The following is a 24,283-nucleotide window of genomic DNA, read 5'->3' as shown; positions in this document are numbered from 1 at the left end:
ATGCAAAGTACTCCACATAGGGAGGAACAATCAATCAGTTTCACACACACAAAATGGGAAGTGATTCCCTAGGATGGAGTACTACAAGAAAGGGAGCTAGGGTCATAGTGTAGCACAAGCTAAGTATATGAGTCAACAGTGTGATACTGTTGCAAAGAAAAGCAACTGCGATTCTGGGAAGCATTAATAGGAATGTAGTGAGCAAGACACAAGAAGTAATTCTTCCACTGCAACTGCGATTCTGGGATGCATTAATAGGAATGTAGTGAGTAAGACACAAGAAGTAATTCTTCCACTACACCCTGCACTGGATTAGGCCTCAGTCAGAGTACTGTGTCCAGTTCGGAGTACCACATTTTAGGAAAGATGTGGAGAAGCTGGAGAAGGTCCAGAGAAGAACAACTAAAATGAGGAAAGGTCTAGAAAATATGACCTATGAGAGAAGATTAGAAAAACTGGGTTTGTTTAGTTTAGAAAAGAGAAAGCTGAGAGGGGACATAATAGCAGCTTTCAAGTACCTAAAAGGATGTTACAAGGAGGAGAGAAAAAATAATTCTCCTTAGCCTCCGATAGGACAAAAAGCTTAAGTTGTAGCAAGGGAGATTTAGGTTGGACATTAGGAAAAATTTCCTAATTGCAAGGTGATCTAAGTTCTAAAATAATTTGCCTAGGGTGGTTACGGAATCTCAATTGTTGGAAATATTTAAGACCAGGTTGGATAAATATCTAACAAGGATGATATAGATGGTGCTTGGTCCTGCCATGATTGCAGGGGATTGAACTAGAGGTTCCTTCCAGTTCTAGTATTCTAACACACACACACACACACACACACACACACACACACGCGCGCTCCCCTATCTGTCTGTCCATCCATCCACATACACACACGCACAATGTATATATATAATCATATGTGTATGTGTATGTGTGAAAGAGAGATAATGGTTCCCTATAACTCGGATGGTTTACCACAGTAGGATGGCTACTTTTTACTTCTGGATACTTGAGTACAATTAAGATGGCATGCTGGTGTACTTTTACTCAAGCGGTTTTCCAGAAGCATACTTTGACTCGTACTTAATTACATTTTTTCCAAAGTATCAGCACTTTTATTCAAGTAATTTTTTTCAGTATTTCTTCCACCACTGGCACAGGGTCCATATATAAGCTCCACAAAGACCCAACTCCAGGGAGCTCCCCAGCGACTCAACTGCTAGCTGATAGAGAAAAGCCTTCTGATAGCCATGCACGCACACACGCACACCCACCTAAATTGAACAGATATGAGCAAGCACTTAAAGAAGAATCCTCCTATCTTTCAACAATTTTACTTGAAACTTACTTTGACCTCCTTCTCTAGGATGATTCTATGATCTAGCAGAAGAGAAAACTGTAGGAGAAGCCTTAATGCATTGCATAAATCGTCCTGTTTGGGATTGTTTCCATTATGGTCAACCACTGACTGCAAAATGGCTGATGAAAACTGCTCTAGGACACAGGGAAGTTCTGCACATAAACAGGTCCCAGGAAAGAAAACTGAGCATCTCAGTTGCAATAAAAAGCAGGCCATAAGACTCCACAGTGGGACTTTCTTTTTTAGCCTTCTTTTGCATTTTCTCCATTATAAACTGAGTACAGTAATAACTAACAAGGAGCGAGAACATCTGTCACAACCATCAGCTATTTCCTTCAAAAATTAGAAAATATAGTGTGCTAAGAGTATAAAATTGCTTCATTTTGGTCTGTGGCTTCTTGTCTCCATGATGCAGGACAGGAAATACCCAAATTGTCTCGATTAGTGACACACTTGCCACAGAAAATCCATATTGTGACTAGACTGATGTAGAAAAGTCTTAATAATTGCTGCTTGATAGCCTTAAGACCTATTTGTGATACAACTGTTAAGAGACAAGAAAGGTTAACACTGAGATAAAGATGCTTTTCAAATTAAATACCTGCACCAATCATAGTGATTGGAGATTCGATATAAATCCATTCATCAGTATATATACCAGAGTGAACAAAGATAAGTCCATCAAAATGAGCTTCCTGAACCCCACCAAGGGCATCCTCAATGGTGTCGTAGTACTAAAAAACAAAGAAACCCAGACATGAGTTAAGCAAAACGTAGCAATGAGAAAAGTCTGCAAGTAGTCATATAAAGTAATTCAGAAACATACCAACATATTTTCTCTTCCTTTATATCTTGCAGGGTTGCTGTAGAAGTGTTCAGCAAAGCCTGGCTTTACATGTGCTCCTTTGTACTGAAATAAGGAAAATATTTAAAGAGAACCCTATAACTAAGCATGCTTATTGCATATGTATACCTAGAAACATTTTAAAAAGTAAATCACCAAAAGCGTATAGTTGTAGTAGTCTGATAGGTTCCTTAAAATAATTTGTATTTGGAAAATGTGTTCACTATATGTGAGATCCATAAGTTGCAATTTCCACCTAGTATACAAAAGGTTGAATCCCTTAGCTACAAGTTGGAGTGTTATTTGGGACCAAAGAAGAAGTTGTAATGTAAATCCGGATATCAACAAACAAGCAAGCAGTAAAAGAGCCATAATTTTTAAGATGAGAAAGGACCATTACGGCCATCATCTGACACCCTGCATAGCAGAGACCAGAGAAGTTTAAGTCATTCATGAATCTGACGGAGCTGGAACATACACCTTTACTAAAAATTAAATTAAGGGTAGGGAACCTTGATTAGGTCACATGCCCCTGACCCACAAAAAAAACAGCTGGGGCCACACACAAGTGAGACGCTTACCCCTAGGGCCAGATTAACTTTGCTGGTGGCCCGGATCCAGTAGATTTTGTGGGCTCCCCCTAAGCTGCAGAGTGGGTCCAAAAATGAGGGGTGCAATTTGCAGCAGGGATCTGCCAGGGAGTGGGAGGGAGGTGGGGGTGGGGTCTGGGCATGAGGAAGAATGCAGGAGCACGGTAGGGTGTGGATGAGGGCATGTGGGAATGGGCAGGGAACTGAGGCATGAAACTGATACAGCTCCTGAGAGGACACAGGAAGCTCTGCACCATCCTGCACTTGCAAGCGCCACCCCCCATGCCATTTCTACTTACGGTGACCATCCGTCCCGTATTGGGCAGGATGGTCCCATATTGTTTTTTTTTTTTAAAGGGACAAATTGTCCTTTATTTGGCCCCCTCCCCCCAGGTAAGCAGGGGTCACGCCAGCATCTGCTGCTTCCCCAGGGTTTCCAGGGAGTGCCAGTGGCTGCCACCTCCTTCCCAGCTCCCTAGGGTTTGGAGGAGCCGCTCCTCCCCGCCATCCCATATCTGGGACAGGGAGATATGGTCACCCTATTCCTGCTGACTGCAATTCCTGACCAGTGGGGGTGACAGGAGTGAAGCCTACAAGCAAGCACAGGGACAGAGCTGCTATGTGCTGCCAGGGAACAGCAGTGCACAAAGCTGCTCCCGCCCTCTCGCTGCCAGGCAGAGCTCACAGGCTGCTTGCCTTGATCTTGCCCCCAAGGCTTGGGGCTCCCTACACTCCACCGACAGCAGCAAGCCAATCCTAGGACTCCAGTGCTACTGGCAACATATTTTAAGCCTTCTAAGGAAAGCGCATCAAAGATTATTACAAGCCAGTTCCTTTCTGATGACATAATACATTGGGAGATTATTTGCTGTCCAAGGGCTATGAAAGAACTTCACAGTCAATGATGAGAATGCCAATTCACACCCCTGAAACAGAGAGCTGACAAGCTCACCAGAAGCTCCACCACAGGAAGTAAAATTTCTGCAAAGAGTGATCCAAGATAATTAATTTAAATACAAGCACCATTTTCAGACAGGGCAAATGATTTTTAAAATTATTTATCATCATCATACTGCAGCATAATGCTGTAAACCTTCTACATCACTATCAAAGCTTGACAGGAATATGGGATTTTAAAAGTTGGCTTGCAGATACAAAATCTCCTCAATTTTTCAGTGACTTTGCTAAAGAGAAGTAAAAAAAGAAAAGGGAAAAAAATTCCAGCACCCCCCCCAAAGATTTTAAGAACCAGATGCAGCTAGTCTCTCAGTCCAGTTGTTGAGTAACTCCTGAATATACATATTGGCAAGTTACTGAAATCTGGTACTACACCTCTGTAAATTGTTTTTAAAATTTCAATATGGAATCTTTCTGAGAATATGAAAAAAGCAATATTCATACCAGCTGCTGAAAGCTTTCTTTCCAGGGATTTGGGTGTTCATATTCTTCTGGATTAATCTGATAGAATTTACCGGGTTCTGGATGCATCATTGGACGTGTGTATTCAAATACTTCCATATAGAGACGTTTCCTAAATAAAAATTTCAGTCAATCAGAACAGAAAACGATGTATCTAAGTGGTAAGAAGTTTGTAAGTTCAGGTGTATCATAATTACAAACCTATTTAACAACTTAAGGGAGGAATTTTCAAAAACATTAATTGTTTACTTTACCATTACTGAAGTCAATGCTAAAATGCCATAGAATTTCAGAGTTTAGTCCATATTAAGTAGTTCCAACGTTCTAAACCAAAGTATTTAAAAGCAAAAATATTTTAATGATGTTTATAAAATCAAAGAGTGTAAGTGGCCTGAAAGTAATACAATTGAAGAGAAAAGACACATGGTTTTTCTAATGTGCACTTGGTGCACATTAAAAGGTCCTACTCAGTAAAGGATTTAGGTACATGCTTAACTTTAAGTACATTACATGATTTTTTAAATAGACTAGGACTTAAGGATATGGTTATGGGCTCTGTGGAATGAGAGTTTAAGTGTGCACTAACGTAAGGCTCTTTGTCCTTTCTTAAAACGTTGCTGCATCTCTTCTCAATATTCACCACCACAACTCCAAAACAGCCACCAAATACAGTGCAAAAGTACATTTTGTAGTGCAAGGAGAAAGTTACTTGCATTGTACAATCAGGTAGGTTCTTCACGATGTGGCCCCCTAACAGTGCTCCACTTTAGCTACATCTACACTTGCCCACTCCTTTCAGAAGGGGCATGTTAATGAGGCAGTTCGGATGATGCTAATGAGGCACTGACATGAATATGCAGTACCTCATTAGCGTAATGGCAGCCACATGCAATTCAAAAGTGCTGCTTTTGGAACATATGCTGCCTGTGTAGAAAGGGGGCCTTTCCAAAGGATCCCATCTATACGGGTGTTGTCGCAAAAGCGGCACTTTCAAATCACATACAGTCACCATTATGCTAACGAGGCGCTGCATATTCATGTCAGCAGCTCATTAACATCTTCCAAACTGCCCCATTAACATGTCCCTTCCGAAAGGAGAGGGCAAGTGTAAACGTAGCTTTTAGGTTCTTGCATATCCTTATACTTGTAATCACAGACTAGTGGTAGCACTACCTGGTTGGGTTTCGTGGCCCTGCCTCTCCTTTTCATTAACAGCCTCTACCACCAGAGAGCAAGGGGATGGGAGTGAGATGGTACTCATATCCCTTGACAGGAACAAACTACTTGTGTTGCACCCATTCAGAAGCTGGACAGATGGAAGCAGGGATCTGCCAGACTGTTCTTGCAGATGCCAAAACTGTCTTGTTATTAGAGAAGTCCACAGGCAAAGGACAATCCAGGGCCAGAATGTCAACCATGGGGTCATCTGGTTCAGCAACCTCCTCAATAGGGAGGTCGAGATTAAGGGCCACCCTGTGAAAGAGGACCTGTAATGCCATAAAGTCCACCAATGAGGAGAACATGACATCAAGGTACCCACCACAGCTTTGTTTGTCAGTCCAGGAACTGGAGAAAGCCAGTAGAGGGACTACTTCAGTCATTCAGCTGGTGGGTTGAATATGCAGTGTTCGTCTGTGAGCATTAGTTTTGCAGTTCATAAAGTGGGGGCAGTCTGAAAGTGTGTTTGGCAGTTTGATAAGTTTGAAAAATGTGAATTGGGAGTGCTTTGTTCCAGGTGGTGTCCAGACCTTGAATCTCAGGAAGTTTGCTGCTTACTGGGAGCTAGAATCCAGGATGCAACAGAGAGTCTTCCAAAAATCAAACCTGTGGATTATTACCCATGTAGGAACTACTGACACAGCAAAGAAAGACCTTGAGCAGATCACTGCAGGTTATGTTACTCTGAGAAAAAAGATCAAGGAATATGGTGCACAAGTGGTGTTCTCATCCCTCCTTCCCGTTGGAAGGAAGGGGTCCAGGTAGGATCATCAAATCACAGAAGTATAATGTATGGTTGTGCAGATGGCATTGGAGAAAGGGATTTGGTTTCTTTGACCCTGGGATGCTGATTCCAGAACAAGGATTGCTAGGAAGAGATGGGACCCACCTAACAAAGAGAGGAAAGAGCATCTTTGTGGGCAGGCTTGCAAACCTAGTGAGGAAGACTTCAAACTACATTTGTCAGGGGACAGTGACACAAGCCCTGAGAAAAGTGGGAAAGAGGAAGGTTACAACAAAGGAAGAGCCTTGATTCAAAAGGAGAAAGTAGGCCAATCAGCTAGTTATCTAAGGTGTTTGTACACAAATGCATGGAGACTGGAAAGCAAACAGGAAGAGTTAGAGGCCCTGGCACAGTCAAATGAGTATGAGGTGATTGGAATAAAGGAGACTTGGTGGGATGACTCACATAACTGGAGCATGATTATGGAAGGGTATAAACTGTTCAGGAAGGACATGCAGGAGAGCAAAGGAAGAGGTGTAGCACTATGTAAGAGAAGAGCATGACTGCTCAGAGCTCCAGTATATAGGAGGGACAAAAGTCAACAGAGTTTTTGAGTTACACTTAGAGGCAGAAACAACAGAAGTGACGTTGTGGTTGGTGTCTGCTATGGTCCACCAGATCAGGTAGATGAGGTGGATGAGAATTTCTTCACACAATTAAGAGAAGCTTCCAAATCACAAGTTCCATTTCTCATGGGAGACTTGAATCACCCAGACATTTGTTGGGAGACCAAGACAGCAGCACACAGACAATCCAGGAAGCTTTTGGAGTATGTTGGGGACAACTTCCTGGTACAAGTGCTGAAGGAACTGACCAGGAGCCATGCGCAACTTGACCTGCTGCTCACAAACAGGGAAGAACTAATAGAAGAAGAAGAAAAGGGTGGCAACTTGGGCTACAGCAATCATGAAATGGTGGATATCAGGATCCTGACAAAAGGAAGGAAGGTGAGCAGTAAAATACAGACCCTTGATTTCAGAAGAGAAGACTCTGACTCCCTCAGAAAACTGATGGGCAGGATCCCCTGGGAAGCTAATATGAAGGGGAAAGCTGTTCAGGAGAACTGTAAGTATCTTAAAGTAGTCTTATTGAAGGCACAGGAACAAACCATCCAATGTGCAGTAAGAAAAGCAACATGGCAGGTAACCAGTTTGGCTTACCAGGAAAATCCTTGGTGAGCTTAAACTCTAGAACATGGTTTCCCAAGCTAGAGAGCGTGAAGAAATTCCTGAGGGTGGAGACAAGGTGACCCACCCTTGTCATTCCCCCAACCCCAAGAAAGAGCTGGCCCTTGCTTCCGGCTCTCAGCCCCTGCCATTTCACATGGGCAACGCAGCACAAACACTATAAAAAGCAGGCAGCCAGCAAAGGCCCACATGGAGCTAGCTGCCTCCTGCAAAGGTGAGTGAGTGTAGGCTGGCAGGGGAAGTGGAGGATGGGGTTAGATGGAAGCCTGGAGGTGCCTAGCTTTGGTGGAGGGGAGGGGCTTGGGCGGGCGGCTCAGGGGTGGCAGGCCCTGGCAGCGCCAGGGCACAGGTGGGTGGCTTGGATGGCTGGACCTAGGAGCATGGGGACTTAGGCCGCTGGCCCCGGCAGCACAGGGCTCAGGTGGGAAGCTCTGATAGCCAGCCCTTGGCTGGCAGGAGGGTGGTTTGGGTGACTGCTGCACAGGTGGCTGGTTCTGGCAGCGTGGGGACTCGGGAGGATGGCTTGGGTAGCTGGACGGCTGGCCCTGGCAGCATGGGGGCTTGAACGGGCGGCTCAGGCGGTTGGTCCCGGCAGCACGGGACTGGGACCAGTGGTCCCGGCAGTGCAGGATTGGGGCAGGTGACCAGCTTGGGCTGCACCAGGCACCCACAAGGTGGGACCCGTGCCGTTAGCCTGGATGGTCCATAGTAGGTCTCCTAAGATTTCCCAACTTATGAAAAAAATGAAGAATCATCTTTCACATTAAATTCATTTGTTTCTACTGCTTCTGATGTTTTTATTAAATTTTTGGGCCAAAAAAACAAATTTGTGCTTATTTTTTTATTTTAAATAAATATTTTTATATTAAGATTTTGTGTTTATTTTAAATTACAGATTGAATTTTTTTAAAAGCGGGGTTGGATGATGGTAAAGAAGAAGTGGGGGGGCATGAGGGTTTCCTCAAAAATCAAAAGGGGAACATGATGCTGAAAAGTTTGGGAGCCCCAATAGAAGCCAGTCATCCAGATACAGGTTAACTGAATGCTGTTGTGATGGAGGAAGGAAGTCACCACCGCCACATATCTGGCAAACATTCTGGGGGCAAACATTCTGGAGATTCCAAAAGGAAGGGCTGTAAACTGAAGGTGCATGTGGCCCATGGTAAAGTGCAGATATCACCAAAAAGAAAGTTGGATGGAAATGTGGAAGTTAGCATCCTTCAAGACGAGAACAGCGTACCAGTCCCCCAGATGCAGACAGAAAATAATGGTGTTCGGAGATCCTACACAAAACGTGTGGGGAAACAACAAACCTGTTGAGTTCCCCGAGGTCCAGGAAGGGACACAGACCCTCCTTTGCATTTAGAACCATGAAGCAGTGGGAGTAGAACCCCAGGCCCTTGTACGGAAGGAGCATCTCTTCCACTGCTCCCAAAAACAGAAGTGGTTGCAGATCCCTGGAAGGGGATGGGTTGGCAGCAGAAGGGAGGAATGGAAAGCGATGGCATAACCAGAGGTGACCATCTTGCAGACCTGACTGTCTGACGTAACGGCCAATCAGGCCAGGAGAATGGACAGAGTCTGTTAAAGACCAGAAGGGTAGGACCTGGTGGTACATGTACTCCAATCTTAGGTGCACCATCTAAAACAGGACTTGGATTGGCCACGACTGGACCCAGACTGCTGACAGGGAGGCTTGTGACAAGTGTAGCAGGCACGGTTTGCGCTGGCAGAAATCTGGCGCCTGGCAAGAGTCCGAAGGGCTGAAACCAGACAACCCAGCGCATGCAGTGCCCCAAGTGACAACCCAGGCTACAATGCCCCCAAGTCCAGCAACACCTGTAGGCAGGTACATGACACCACCTTATCCTGCTGCATGAGGGCTGGGAAACATCTCCCACAAGTCCTCAGTGAATTTTTGAACTTGAAGGCCAGGGCCCTGGAGTTGTAGTTATACCGCCACAGGAAAACCAGCTGGCTAGCCACCCAGGTGTCTAGTGGCCTTAGACTTTGGGACCAGAGCCTGTTGACCCAAATGTTCCTTTTCATTACCTGAGTCCATCACCAAGGAGCACAGTGGGTACACAGATGCTCATACCCTTTGATAGGTGCAAAATATTTACAGTCCACTCCACAGGCAGTGGGATGAATGGAGGCCAATGTTTGCCAGAAAGCAGAGGCAGTGGACATGATGGTTTTGTTGAATGAGAGGGCCACATGCGATTGTCCCTTTGGAGTGAGAATGTCACGTGTAGGGTAAATAGACTCAGCAACCTCCTCCACAGGGAGGCTGAGGCTGGTAGCCAGCTTATACACACATCTCACAGAGCTGGAAGAGACCTTGAGAGGTCGTCAAGTCCAGTCCCCTGCACTCACAACAGGACCTATCACTATTCCTGACAAAAACAACGAGAAGTCCTGTGGCACCTTATCGACTAACTGACATTTTGGAGCACGAGCTTTCGTGGGCCAAAGATCCGTTTTAAGGTTCCAGAGGACTTCTCATTGTTTTGGCAGATGCAGACTAACACGGCTACCCCTCTGATACTTATTCCTAATTTTTTTTTTTAAAATCTAACCTGCCCCAGACTGTTGGAAGTCCCCCTCAAGGGCTGAACTCACAACCCTTGGTTTACAAGGCCAGTGCTCTAACCACTGAGCTATCCCTCTCCTGGAAGTTCATTTGTAGAGGCCTTAAACAGGTGAACCCACCAGTGCCTCATCTGTAGAGGAGCTGGAGTAGACCAGGGTCGGGTGGGGAGGAGCTCACCAACAGTGCTGGGTCCTCCAATGGATGACGTGAAGCATAAGGGGCTGCCTCCAGAGGAGTGGAAGGACGAGGGGCTGGAAGGAACCAGTTGACAGTAGCCTCAGGAGCCGTAGAAGTAGCTGAAGTGGGAGACAGAACAAGAAGTACAGAGTGCCCTGAGCCTCCTGGTATGTCCAGGGCATCCAAAACTTCCACCAGGAAGGAGGCCCGAAAGTGCCCGAGTCCTGGTCCATGTGGGAGTGCCCCAGGGTGGAAGGGTCAGACACAAGAGAAGCAGACGAGGCCGACCCTGCTGGAGCCTCTGCGAGGTAGAGTGTGGTAAGCATCAATCTGACAGCAACAGTCCATGAGACTGATGCAGTGAGCGAGATCAGCAAGGAGGGAAAGATCGGTGCCAGGACGAGAGAGTCAGACTGGTGCAGAGACAAAGGCCAGCACTGAGAAGCAGAGCAGTACCACAACAAGACAGGACATGGTGAGCTGGACCAGCACTGAGAATGAGACCGGTGCCTAGGTGAAAGGCAGTGCTAAGACTAATATCATCAGCAAAAGAGGGACCAGTGTCGACACAGAGATCTGTGCAGAGAGCAAGACCTGCGCAGGGAGTGGGAAAATCAAGGTGGTGAAGCTTCACACATGGAGATGCACCGAGGGGCAGAGGCCTCAGTCGGTGCCACAGAGCTCATCATTTCGGTAAGTCCCTGTGCCCGGTACCTTTCAGGAACAGATGAAGAACCAACTGGCACCAGATCACCTCTGGAAGAGTCCATGTGGGTGGGACGTGGTGCATGTGATGCTAAGGTATTAGGATCATGGGTCCTGGGAGAATCCAGCGCCATCTGCGCTGAGGTCAACAGCGCCGATGCTGATGACTTAGGCATCTTAGCAGCGTGCACCAGAGAACCAGAGCAGTGCTGCACTGGAGGTTTCAGGCAAGATGAGCCATTTTTCATAACCAGGCCCGGAGCAGAGGACAGCATGCTACACACCAAAGGAGGGGGTGCAAAGCTCTGCTGCAGAGGCTTAAGTGCTGACTCCACGAGGAGCTGACGGAGCCAAAGTCAAGCTGCTTGTGAGTCCAGGACTTGAAATCACTGCAGATGTGTCACTTACCTGGCTGATGAGCTTCATCATGAGGGTCACTCATTGGCATGGACTTTAAGCAGTCACTGCACTGCTTAAAGCCTTGAGACTTCTTCATGACCCTAACCGCTGTGGAGGAGACATTCCCCTACTTGAGGACTATAAACAATGGCTATGCTAAAGACTACTATTTATAGCTATTTACATAAGAAAAGCTGGGGAGCCCTGACACAGCAACAAGTACTTCGCCATAATAGCAATAACCTCACAGGCAGTAAGAAAGGAACAGGAGGGAAGTCAGGTCCAGTGGGTCACATACAGGTTCCATAGCAGCACTACTTCAGCGAGCTCCTCAGCCAACCCAGCTCGTAGCTGCTAGGGGAAAAACTTTCCAACATCTGTGTACGTGCATGTGCGCACACTTAACTCAAATAAATATGAGCAAGCACTCAAAGAAAATTAATTTAAAGGGAGGTAAACTCAGAGCTGCTGAGGTTCTGACCTAAGCAAAGGGCATAAAGAAGCAACCAAGGGATGGCAGGTGACACCAGTTAGCCACTACAAGCACGAACTGCGTACCACGCATGCACTGCTACCGGGGGTATTGCTGCTGAAAAAAAATCTCCAATTATAAGCGCAGCTCGCCAAATCATCTTATGTGGAGCACTCACAGGGACATTCCTCGAAGGAAAAGTAAATTATCTACAAAACTTGGGCTGAAGGAGAACGGCTGCACTAGGAAGACTAAACTATGAGTTGAAGCCAAACGCTCGGCTCATGCCAAAGGCAGTAGAGAAACGACAGGGAGGAGGGGTTTGGTGGTGGTAGTGGAAAAATGTTGCTCAAATGGCACTACCAGACAGGAACTGGTATCACTAGTCTCTGATTACAAACACAGACGCAAGCACCTGAAGTGGAGCATCCATCAGGACATTATTTGAAGTACTATAAATTGCATCAATGAACATATTCAAATAAAACAGATGTTAAAACTTGTGCACAATAACTGGATGTATCCATAACTGGTCCTAGAATGTGGAGATTTTCACACTGTCACAGTCTTTTGATAATATAAAATGGAGCTCTGCTTATCAGGTATACTGTCACATTTCCATTTGAAAATGTATCTTCTGCTGAAAGAAGTGACCCTAACACTATCTGAACAGAATATTCAAGTTCAATTTATTTCTCATCCAGCATACTGGTTCTCAGTTAGCTAAGATGCTTTCGGGATCTCAATAACTCTGGAGAGAAACAGCCCACATACCCAACATCTATGAATTCTTTTTAAAAATCCAGACAAATTAAAATCCTAGTGTAGTCATAGGCAAGATCTTCCCTGACACTTAAAGGAAGCGTCTTTAAAGAAATTGCCACCATGGATCACACCATACAATTCCCACATAAACTTTAAGAGGAAAGTGAGAAAAGATACTAACAGGATGATTAATAACGTCATCCAAAAGTTCAAACAGATATAAATCTAGGAGGAAAGTTTTACTGGTTTTTAACTGCACATAACCAATACAGTTAGGCATAGCTGTTTATAACAGACAACCCTTATGTCAGCTAAGCATACTAAAAACAAACATTTGTTTTAATTTAAACTAACTGTAACACCTAATCAGCATTTTTCTACTGTACTTGGAACTTTGTGCTGCACATACAATGTATCTCAAGATAATGAGGAAAAGCTTTTCACTTACCACAAAATTGGATCATTAGCCAGCTCACTGAAGCGTTTACAAACACAAGCTGCTCTACAAAGATCTTGCTCCAGCAAGTAGGAAAAGATCTTTAGAACCACTTCATCTGGCAGTTTCTCCTGAAGATACTGTTCTGCAGGTGCTGCTATTAAAATATTAGTGTACATCAGATTATTACATTTAATCTACTCAGTTTCTAATATAAAGCAATCAGTGACTTTCCCTACTATTCTAATTATTAGTGTCCTTCACATATGATTAGCACCATAAAATTTAAGAAAAGCTATTTAAACTCACACACTACTAAGCATTATATATACCCTCTGCAGCCTGAATCTGGCAGTTTATTTAAACAGTAAATTTCATTGAGTAAATTTAATCTACATGTAGAGACAAGCATGAGCAATCATTACATTAGGAAGCCCTGGCTCTGAGATTTAGTCTTCCTTCAAATCCTACTTTAAAAGTTTAAAAAGTTTAAAACTTCTCCACTCACCTTTTGATCAGAGCAACCAATTTGTTTGCATATTATATTACAGTTATTATACACGTCTTAATAGAGAATAGTTTAATATAAACTCTTGAAAACTATTTTCAATTTATTCTATCATTAATTGTTGCCACATATCTTAGCACAGAAAGCAGTCAAGAACTCCAAACCCCAGAAACAAAATATCAAACACACAAGCACAGGACAAATCTTCTCAGAAGGATTAGCTGCCAGAAAATACCTCTAATAAAATGTCTGTTTTTTCCACATTGACACTACAAAGATAATATGAAGAGTGTTTGTGACATGAGAGAACACTATCCAGCAATGTGCTCTGCCCCCTTTTTCCCCCTCAATGCCTTTGTTCTGACCTCTATTTTAATGTGAAAAAATGTAAGTAAAATGACTGATCATCTCACGCGTTACCTTTATGTTTACAAATACACTGGGGATTAAGCTTAGAGAGGTAGAGAGAAGGGGACTATGGCTAGTACTGTACTTCACCCTCATACTTCTAACAAGCTTTCTGCATACATTTTCCATTAGTGCCTTTTTTTTTTTTTTAAAACAGTTTTCACAGTTTTCCCCATCTCTTTAGGTCACTGAAGTCACACCAGTTCTTTAGCTCAGACTGTATTCAAGACTGCTCTTCAGTAAGAACTGTACAGAACAACATATTCCGAAGCTTAATTAAATAAACCTATACACAAGTTAATTAATATTATTCAAACTCAAAGCATTTACTGCAGAGCCTCTAAAACAAATTTTAGGATTAAGAAATTTAGGGAATTTACCAGGGAAACCAGATGAGCTGACATACAACAATTCTACAAAGAAAATTGATGGTCAGATTAATATGTTCCTTCCACATCAGGCAGTCTCCATTGTGGGATTTACATGCATGGTACCCTCTCTATTGAAGCAAAGAGGAATCAATACCTGCAGAGGAGATGGTCAACCCCATGGAGTTTTGAGAAAATATAGAGTGAACGCAACACAATTACCTTTCATTTCTCAGTATCAAATATGTATGCCCATAATGATCACTTCTTTAAAATACAGAAGGCTTTGAATGCCTCTACTAATATACACATCCTTTTGATGGTCTCATTCACATACAACGACACCATACATTTATACTTCAATACGATGTTTAATCTTAGCCAAAATGACAACAGAACGATATGGTGAAATTAAAGAAAAAGGCCCAGCCACTTGGAAGAATTATCATACTTTGATAAATATACAACTGAGATTCGATAGAGAGCATGCAAGTTCCAAAATTCCCATGGACAAAGGTGTGGTAAGCTGGTAAGTTACTTTCAGTGTGAAGAGACACTGACAAAAGTGAACTGATTTAAATAAAACTGATATAAAGTACTGATTTTTATCATGATTTAAATCAACAAGCAGAAAATTTGACTTAATTTTAATCTTGTTTTACATTTGTACTGTTCAAATATCTCCTTGTACCTGGAGGTTGAGATATGTGTGATCATTAGCTGGATTCCAATTATGGGTGTGCATGTGTGCAATGCACTAGTCATTCACAACAGTGTCTGCTGATCTCCATGTGCATTGCGTGTCAACTGTGTGGCATATCTGTGGCTTTAAAAAAGAGTGTGGTCAATCTCATTCACTCATATGTAGGAACACAGAGCCACAGAGGTGACTGAGAACAGGTACTGGAATCCAGACAGGGACAGCACATCTTGAAGAGCCTTCAGTTGTATTAAGTAACATTATCTTCTTTTTGAGAAAAAGTGTCCTTATGTCGATTCCAACTACAGTAGAGTAGTAAGCAGTGGTCAGAGCAGAGGTGGATGATAGAGCTTGAGAGCTATCATTGAATACAAGAGCTTGTCTGATGGCAATGTTGGCCAATGTGGCAGGGGTGATAGCGTAACGTGTCAAAGGTATTGCCAGGCAACCCAGTGGCAACACAAAGAGAAGTTACTCACCAGTGTAGCAACGATGGTTCTTCGAGATGTGTCCCCGCGGGTGCTCCACAGTAGGTGTTGGGCTCGCCCCAGAGCCGCAGATCAGAAAATTCCTAGCAGTCTCCGTCGGGTCACGCATGCGCCAATGCGCACCGATCCTTCACGCGCCTTCGGTCACATGCGCGATCCGGTCCCCACCAGTTCCTTGACCAAACGCCCCGGATGCTTCTGAAAAAACATGAAAACAGAGCTCCGAAGCGGGGAGGACAGGCGGGTAGTGGAGCACCCACAGGGACACATCTCGAAGAACCATTGTTACTACACAGGTGAGTAACTTCTCTTTCTTCAAGTGGTCCCCGTGGGTGCTCCACAGTACATGACTACCCAGCAGTGACCCCAATTAGGGAGGTGGGTGTCTGCTTATGTTCAGCTTGCCCTTGATAGGACTGCTGTTGATAGGCGTGTATCCTCATCGAACACCCGGTGCATGGCATAATACTTGGCAAAGGTGTCGTAAGATGACCAAGTCACCGCTCTGCAGATGTCTTTTAGCACGACGCCTTTGAAGAAGGCCGTCGACGTTGCCATCGCGCTGGTGGAGTGAGCCCTGGGCAGAACTAGCACAGGGTCTTACTCAGCTCGTAACACAGTCTTATGCAGGACATGATGTGATTTGAAATTCTTTGTGAGGATACGCCTTTCCCTTTCGACCTGGATGCGAGAGACACCAAGAGCCTGTCCATTTTGCGGAAGGGCTTAGTTCTGTCTATGTAAAAGGCCAACGCTCTCCTTACATCTAGCAGGTGCAGGTGCGCCTCTTTGCTAAAGCTGTGAGGCTTAGGATAAAATGAGGGTAATACTATTGGTTCGTTAATGTGGAACTCTGAGGAAATCTTTGGAAGGAAAGCCGGCTGTAATCTTAAGATCACCGCTTCTTTTGAGAATACTGTGCAGGGTGGCATTGCCATTACTGCTGCGAGTTCGCTCACCCTGCGGGCTGACGTGATGGCGAGAAGGAAGGTTGTTTTCAGGGTAAGTAGCCGGAGGGGTACCGTGGCCAATGGTTCAAAGGGTGGTCCCGACAGTGTGTGGAGGACCAAGTCCAAACTCCATGACGGCAACAGTGGTTTCCCAGGGGGTACAAGTTTACCAGTCCCTTTAGGAACCATGTGACCATAGGATGGGCGAATATGGTTGGCCCTTCCTCTTTATGTTGAAACGCTGTTATAGTTGCAAGATAGACCTTTAGAGAGGATAGGGAGACTCCGTCTTGTTTTAGCTCCAACAGGTATTCTAGAATTGCAGTTATAGGGACGCCCTGAGGAGCCAACTACTTTGAAGAGCACCAGGAGATGAATTGTTTCCACTTTTGCACATAAGTCCTTCTGGTGGAAGTCCTTCGACTAGATTCTAAGACATGTTTCGCTCCCTCCAAACATGTGCTTTCTAAGGCACTGAGCCATGGAATAGCCACGCCTGTAGGCGGAGTCTTTGAGGGCGTGGGTGCACTATGGACCCCTGAGCCTGCATGAGAAGGTCCGGCACTACCGGTAGGGGGAGTGGCGGGCGGCATGACATGCGCAGAAGCAGAGGAAACCATTGCTGTCAGTCCCAGGTTGGGACTATCAGTATTATGCGTGCTCTCTCCTCTTTTGGCTTTCTCTAGAACCTTGTGAATGAGTGACGTGGGAGGGAACGCATAGAGTAGAGGGCCTTTCCATGACACCGTGAAGACGTCCCCCAAGGATCCCTGTCCTATGTCCGCTCTGGAGCTGTAGTGAGGGCATTGTTTGTTGTTGTAGGTGGTGAACAGGTCGATTTGGGGAACCCCCCATTTGTGAAAAACTTGTCGGAGCAGACAGGCATGGATCTGCCACTCGTGCGTGAGCGCAAATCGACTGCTTAGCTGGTCCGCCTTCACATTGTGGACACCGGGTAGGTACGAGGCTTTTAGCATTATATTGTTGACAATGCACCAGTTACACAACCGGACTGCCTCCGCGCATAGCGCATGGGATCTGGCCCCTCCTTGCCAGTTGATATAAAACATGGTGGTGGTGTTGTCGGTATTTATCCCAACTACTTTGCCGTGCAGGTATTTCCGAAAACATCTGCACGCGTTGAACACTGCTCTGAGTTCTAGCACGTTTATGTGCAATGTCTTTTCCACGTTGACCATAGCCCGAGTTACTTTGTTGCCTACGTGCACTCCCCATCCTATGTGGGATGCATCTGTTGTAAGAAAAATCGTGATTTGTGGTTGGTGGAAGGGCACCCCTACTAGTAAGTTCTTGGGATCTGCCCACCATGCCAGTGACCTGTGCACCTCCGCTGTGGGCGATACTGCCCTGTGGATGGTATGGACTACGGGTTTGTAAACGCTTGCCAGCCAATGCTGCAGGCCCCACATATGCAGCCTGGCATTCTGTACTACAAACGTGGTGGTCGCCATGTGCCCCAACAGTTGTAGACATGTTAGGATTGGCACTGTGGGGCTGTACATCAATCACTTGTACCAGGGATTTGATGGTGCAGAAACGGGCCTCGGGCAGGTATACTCTTGATGTAGTAGAGTCTATGCGTGCCCCTATGAACTCTATATTCTGCATAGGCTTGGTCTTTGATTTCGAGAGTTTGATAACTAGGCCCAACGAGGCGAATGTGTTTGTAGTGACGTGTATCATGAGCAGGACCTCTGCCTTTGAGGCCCCTTTCAACAGGCAGTCGTCCAGGTATGGAAAAGTGAACACACCCTGTCTGTGTAGGTAAGCTGATACTACCACCAGTGTTTTGGTGAACACTCTGGGTGCTGAGGAGAGACCGAATGGAAGAACTCTGTATTGGAAGTGCTCCCTGCCTACTATGAAGCGGAGAAAATGTCTGTGCGCCGGGTGAATAGTTATATGAAAATACACGTCTTGCAAGTCGAGGGCTGCAAACCAGTCTCCATCGTCCAATGCCGTAAGTATGGAGGCAATTGTAATCATCCTGAAACGCTGTTTGTGCAGATGCCAGTTGAGGGCCCATAGGTCCAAGATTGGCCTCCAGCCCCCTGTCTTCTTCTCTGTTAGGAAGTACCGGGAGTAGAACCCTTTCCCTTGGAACTGTTCCGGAACTCTCTCCACTGCTCCTATGAACATGAGGTGGTCTGCCTCCTGTTTTAACCTTGTCTCGTGGGAGGGGTCCTTGAAGAAGGACTGGGTGGGTGGTTTCGGTGGAGGTAATGATTGGAAGGGGATCATGTATCCCATGGCTATAATCTCCAGTACCCATTTGTCTGTGGTGATGTTTTGCCATTGAGAGTAGAACGGTTTGAGCCGATGATGGAACATGTGCTGGGATTGGCATTGAGGGATGGTGTTGATATTGCAGTCTCAACATACCCGTCAAACTTGCTGTCTCAGGGCTTGCCCCGAGGGTGCGCGACCCTACTGGGGGCATCGTCTGGGGGTCCTATGCTGCTGGTGATGGCGCCCTTGGTCATATCTCCGTTGGTATTGTGTACGCTGAGGTTGATAAGCATAGCGCCTTTGCTGGGGGCAAAACTTCTTCCTCCTGTACAGAGGGGTATATATGCCCAGGGTCCTAAGCATGGTTCTCGAGTCCTTGCTGGAGTGTAGGACCGAGTCAGTTGAATCTGCGAATAACTTCTGTTTATCAAATGGAAGGTCTACGATTTTTGTTTGCAGATCCCTGGGAATGCCGGACATCTGGAGCCACGATTCCCTACGCATTACCACTACTGTGGCTGTGGAACGTGCTGCCGTGTCTGCCATGTCCAGGGCAATCTGGACTCCTGTTCATGAGGCCGCGCAGCCCTCTTGGACAATTGCTTTCAGCACCGGTTTCTTATCCTCTGGAAGGAAATCCATGAGGAAAGCCAGTCTGGAATAATTGTCAAAGTTGTGGTTTGACAGGTGTGCTGCATAGTTTGCCATTCTGAGTAGTAAGGTAGAGGAGGAATAGACCTTCCTACCAAACGTGTCTAATTTCCTTGCGTCTTTTTCTGCCCTCGATTTATATTGGGGTGTCAGAGCTCTGCTGTGATGATTCGACTACCAGGGAATTCGCTTGGGGGTGGCTAAACAGGAATTCCATGCCCTTGGCTGGAACACAGTATTTCTTATCCGCCCTCTTATTTGTGGGAGGGGTAGTGGCTGGAGTCTGCCATATGTTGGTGGCTGATTCCATAATCGCTTCATCTAGTGGGATAGCGATCTTAGATGAAGCCGGGGTTCTTAAATTCTTCAGGAGTTTATGATGTTTCTCCTTCACCTCCGCTATGTGAATGTCCTGTGTTTGTGCTACTCTCTTGAATAGTTCTTGGAATTGCCTAAGGTCGTCCGGGGAGCGGGGGGGGGAAAATATCCCCGGGGACAATCCCCTCATCTGGGGAGGACGAAGAGGCGTCGCTATAATTTACCTCCCCTAATTCCTCCAATTCCTGGATTTGTTCATATGCTTGTCCTTTTGAGGATTCAGAGGGGAGGTCCAGGGTCTGTGGACCAACGTCTGCCTGGGGAGGCTGTGTTCTTCTCACGGAGTGAGACTGAGTGAAGGGGTGTTGGCGGGGATCTACCCCTGCACCTGGACCCCTGTGCCGATGTTCAGTATGGTAGGGACGGCCATAACAGCATGGGCAAGGGCCCAGTGATGGGGATCTAGACCATGATCGAAAAACGTATGCATGGGGTCTAGACGAGCATGACCTCCGTGATGATGCTGAGAACGGTGGAGATGCTCTGTGATAGTATTCATAGGGCTCCCTACTGGAGATTGGTGAAGGTTGTCTGAGCCAGGGGGATGGTGGTTGAAGGAATGGGAATGGAGGTCTGAAGCAGGCCATTGGAGTTGCTGCCTGATGTTTTTCGGGGGGTGGGGGGAGGGTGGGGTGGAGCTAGGCAATAACAGCAATGTGGTGGCCTCCGGTGATGGGCTACGGTGCCACATTTTGACCTTTGCTTTTCCCCATCCCTGCAAAGCAGGCACCATCCCCTCCCGTGCCGAGGATCTCGGTGCCATTGTGGGTGCCGTGCTCGGTGCCCCTGTGCACGGCACCGTGTGGGTAGCTTCCTCCAGCACCGTTGGGTCCCATGCCGGGTACCCCTGTTCCAGCGCCGTCAGTGTCACAGGGCTCGGTGCTGTGGGAGTTAGTGCTGCCGATCCCGGCGCCTGCAGTGCCCCCAGTGCCAACTGCTTAATGGTCGGAAGCCCCAGCACCACTACGTGCACTACAGTCATCCCGCTTTGATCAGCCCACGGGTCAGAGCCCTGTGCTCCGCTCGTCCTGCTCGCAGGTGTTACTGGCAAGGATCGAGTTGGAGAAAACTTCCTTTTCTTTTGTACAGAGGTGGTTAGGGAAGCCGCCTTCCTCTTGTGCGACGCCGAGGGTCCCTCTTTATGGGGATTCTCCAATGGTTCAGGTTGGAGGGCCTTATCAAATAAAATCATTTTCAGCCTCATCTCCCTGTCCTTTCTGGCTCTGGCTGTGAGCTTGGAGCAGTGAGGACACTTTTGTGGAACGTGGGTCTCCCCGAGGCAACGAATGCACTCGCTACGCCCATCTGAGGCAGGCATGGCCTCGCGGCATGACGCACATTTCTTAAACCCCGGCGAGGACATCTCGGCCTGGGCGTTTAGTCTTTGAATGTTAATAGGGCACTTAACAGGTAATCAGCCCTGGAAAAAAAAGATAACGTTTGCGGCTTTTGGGATAGCAGACCGATTAAGGCAGCCACCCCTGTTCTTCTCTTTCTCCCACCCCCCCCCTTTTTTTTTTAAACTATATCTACATTCAACGAAAAACAACTTTATCAAAGTAATAACTATTAACAAGATTAACAAAATTAAGAAGTAGTTTTATCTTTCTCAGGCGTCGGAGCCAGAGTGAAATCCGTCTGCAGCCATTGGCGGTTGAGAAGGAACTGGCGGGGACTGGATCGCTCATGTGACCGAAGGCGCGCGAAGGATCGGCGTGCATCAGTGCATGTGCGACCCAACGGAGACTGCTAGGAATTTTCCGATCTGCGGCGCCGGGGCGAGCCCGACACCTACTGTGGAGCACCCACGGGGACCACTCGAAGAAGAACAGGATGTCCTGTCACACAACACCTGCAAGGAAGGCTGATGTGGTGGCATGAGCCCACATGGAATGAGCTGTGACTGCTGGTGGCAGAGGAACAAGAGAGGAGGTAAAACGATCAGTACTACTGTGCTAGATCCAGTAGGAAATATGTTGTGATGAGAGCCTTGACAGCAGTCAGCAATGGTAACAAAGAGGCAGGGGGAAGTGCAACAGGGACAGGTACATTGGAGGTGGAATGAGAGTACGCACGTCCAGGGAGTGTGGTGCCTTGAGGAGGCATGTTGGCTTGTAGTAAAATGCAGGCAGACATACGCATTGATTGAGGTGGAACAGGGATGCCACCTTGGGGAAAAATTCAAAGGTGGAAGGAGACCTAGCCTCTCTGAAAAGACATTAAAAGACAGGGTCTGCTATCATGGCCACCAGTTCACCGACATGATGTGCAGAGGCAATGGCAACCAAGTAAGAAAGGCAGACAAAAGAAAGGTGAGGGGTTCAAAGGGTGGCTCAGCAAGGATAAAGATGACTAACATAAGATCCCAGGGAGGGGGCCAGCTTGCAGACTGAGGAGGCAGATACTGAGGAAGCAGATGAAAGTCAGGTGAGTGAAAAAAATGGCGAAGCCATCCAACAGCGGGAGGAAAGCACTGAACACAACCACGTGGATATGAACTGAGGAGTGGGTGAGGCTCAGGCCCACTCACAGCAATTCTGGGTCCCAGGGCAGAACAGGCAACAGACCCCTATGACTTGGTCTACCTGACATTTGGGGGGTGCTGTGCCTGCACTGCTTGCATGTTCCCCCTTACTTTTTTCATCCATGTGACCAACACATTATGTGCATCTAAGTATGTGCCCATGTGCATCACCAGAAAGAACCATAGAAGTAGAAAAATACTTATTTTTAAGGCGTTATCATAGGGATAATTACTCCAGCCAGGCCAAATTAGACATTTTAGAACTCACCATTCAAAGAATTAGATTTAAGTGAAAGAGCAATAAAAATTATAAAATGTGTAGATAGGTCAAAACACTAAAATAGCACACTTTGACAGAAAAAAATTACAGAGAATAGATCCACATTACAAGAAGTACCGAGCAGTAAGAGAAAGTTACTCGCCTTGTGCAATAATGATGGTTCTCCAAGATGTGTCCCACACGTGAGTGGCTCCACTCTCGAGCGTCAGTGCATCCCTGAGCTGGTGCTCAGATATTCTTCTATAGCTGTGGTTTCCCGCGCAGTGGCGCCTCCTTGTCCTATCTGGCGCGCACACAGCACGGGCTCCTCTGTTCCTTCTCTACCTGACAATTAGAGCAGGATGTTTCAAAGCAGGAGAAGGAGGAAGGAAAGTGAAGCACCCATGGGGACATACATCTCGAAGAACCATCGTTACTGCACAAGACAAGTAACTTCCTATTCTTCTTTAAGTAATGTCCCCATGGTGCTCCATTCTGGATGACTATAAAGCAGTAGTCGCAGAATGGAGGTGGGTCTGGAGCTCAGTACCTGCCACAGTAGACAACATCACTTGGCCCACTTGGATGGAAGAAGCAATGGAGATAAAAAAGTATAATGTCTAGCAAACTTATTACTGGAAGACCATAGGACCACCTTGCAAATGTCCATAAGAGGCACATTTTTGAGAAAGATGGTGGTAGAGGACACAGCGCAGGTCGAATGGGTGGTGACAGCACCTGGACAGTTCCCTATGGTGAATCATGTAACAGGTGTGAATACAGGTGGAAATCCACTTGGAGAGCTGTCGAGAGGAAACAGGAATGCCCTCAGACTACTCCGCAAAAGACAAGAAGAGTCTTGGAGATCTGTGCCAATGATTCATGTGATCAATGTAAAAGGCCAAGACTTGACAGACGTCCAGGGTGCACCACACTGTGTGCGTAGGGTTGGATTGCAGCTTTGGGAAAAAATGTCAGTAAGTGGATAGGTTAATTGATGTAGAAAGGAGAAGGGACCTTAGGAAGGAACTTGGGATGAGGTTAAAAGGGTGACTCTATTCTTGGTGAAGACCATGTAGGGAGGCTTGACCGTAAGGGCAGCAAGCTCCCCAGCCCTCCTGGACAATGTGACAGCCACTAGAAATGAGAGTTTCATAAACAAACACAGCCAGGAACACATTGCCAGGGGTTCAAAGGACAGTTTCATAAGGCAATGGAGTACGTAGCTAAGGTCCCAAACAAGGGCCAGGGAACGAACTGATGGAAAAGTGTTTTGGAAACCCATCAGAAAACATTTGGCAATGGGATAGGTGAGGAATGAGTATCCATCCTCTGCCTGCTGGAACGCCGCCAACACTGCAGCAGGAACTCAGATCATACTAAAGCTTAAGCTCAACTCACATAGGTGCAGTAGTTAGTCCAAGAGGACAGAAAGGTGTGCAGCATGAGGAGTGGTGGAATTATGAGGGTCTATGCAATGAGAAAAAACTGCTGCCACTTGTAGAGGAAAGACTTGCACGTTCATTCCTATCTGCTGATGACAAGAACTTTCTTTACTTCCTCAGAGCATAGGGTTTCGGCATTTTGGAGCCATGAAGAAGCCATACATAAAGGCACAGTCAGAGAGCTGGGATGGAATGTGTGGCCAAAGCCCCAAGACAGAAGGTCGTGGTGAGGAGAAAAGGGATAAAGGAGCCACTATTGACATCCGAAAGAGGTAAAGATATAAAAGTTTATCTGGGCTACACCAGGGCTACCACAATGAGGCAGGCCCGGTCTTGCCTGACCTGGATAAGCAGTTTGTGAATCAGGGGAATGGGAGGGAATGCATAAAGGAAGGGAGCATCCCATTT

At 46.3% G+C, this 24,283-nt stretch overlaps 1 protein-coding gene across 2 annotated transcripts in view; it reads right to left on the bottom strand.

The window, feature by feature from the left end:
- Positions 1-24,283, bottom strand: part of FBXO11 (F-box protein 11) — a 150,988-nt gene that overhangs the window by 33,785 nt on the left and 92,920 nt on the right. The window contains exons 4-7 of one of the 2 annotated variants that reach the window (XM_074990020.1): positions 12,959-13,100; positions 4,193-4,322; positions 2,184-2,267; positions 1,959-2,091 (exon numbers count right to left, since the gene is read on the bottom strand). In XM_074990020.1, the coding sequence (XP_074846121.1) occupies positions 1,959-2,091; positions 2,184-2,267; positions 4,193-4,322; positions 12,959-13,100 (489 nt within the window). Of the gene's footprint in view, positions 1-1,958; positions 2,092-2,183; positions 2,268-4,192; positions 4,323-12,958; positions 13,104-24,283 lie in introns of both variants that reach the window. The other variant, XM_074990019.1, reaches the window with a different exon arrangement.

This window comes from Carettochelys insculpta, chromosome 3 (assembly GCF_033958435.1).
Source record: "Carettochelys insculpta isolate YL-2023 chromosome 3, ASM3395843v1, whole genome shotgun sequence".
Classification (NCBI taxonomy): domain Eukaryota; kingdom Metazoa; phylum Chordata; order Testudines; family Carettochelyidae; genus Carettochelys; species Carettochelys insculpta.
This window is presented reverse-complemented; position numbering and strand designations above follow the sequence as displayed.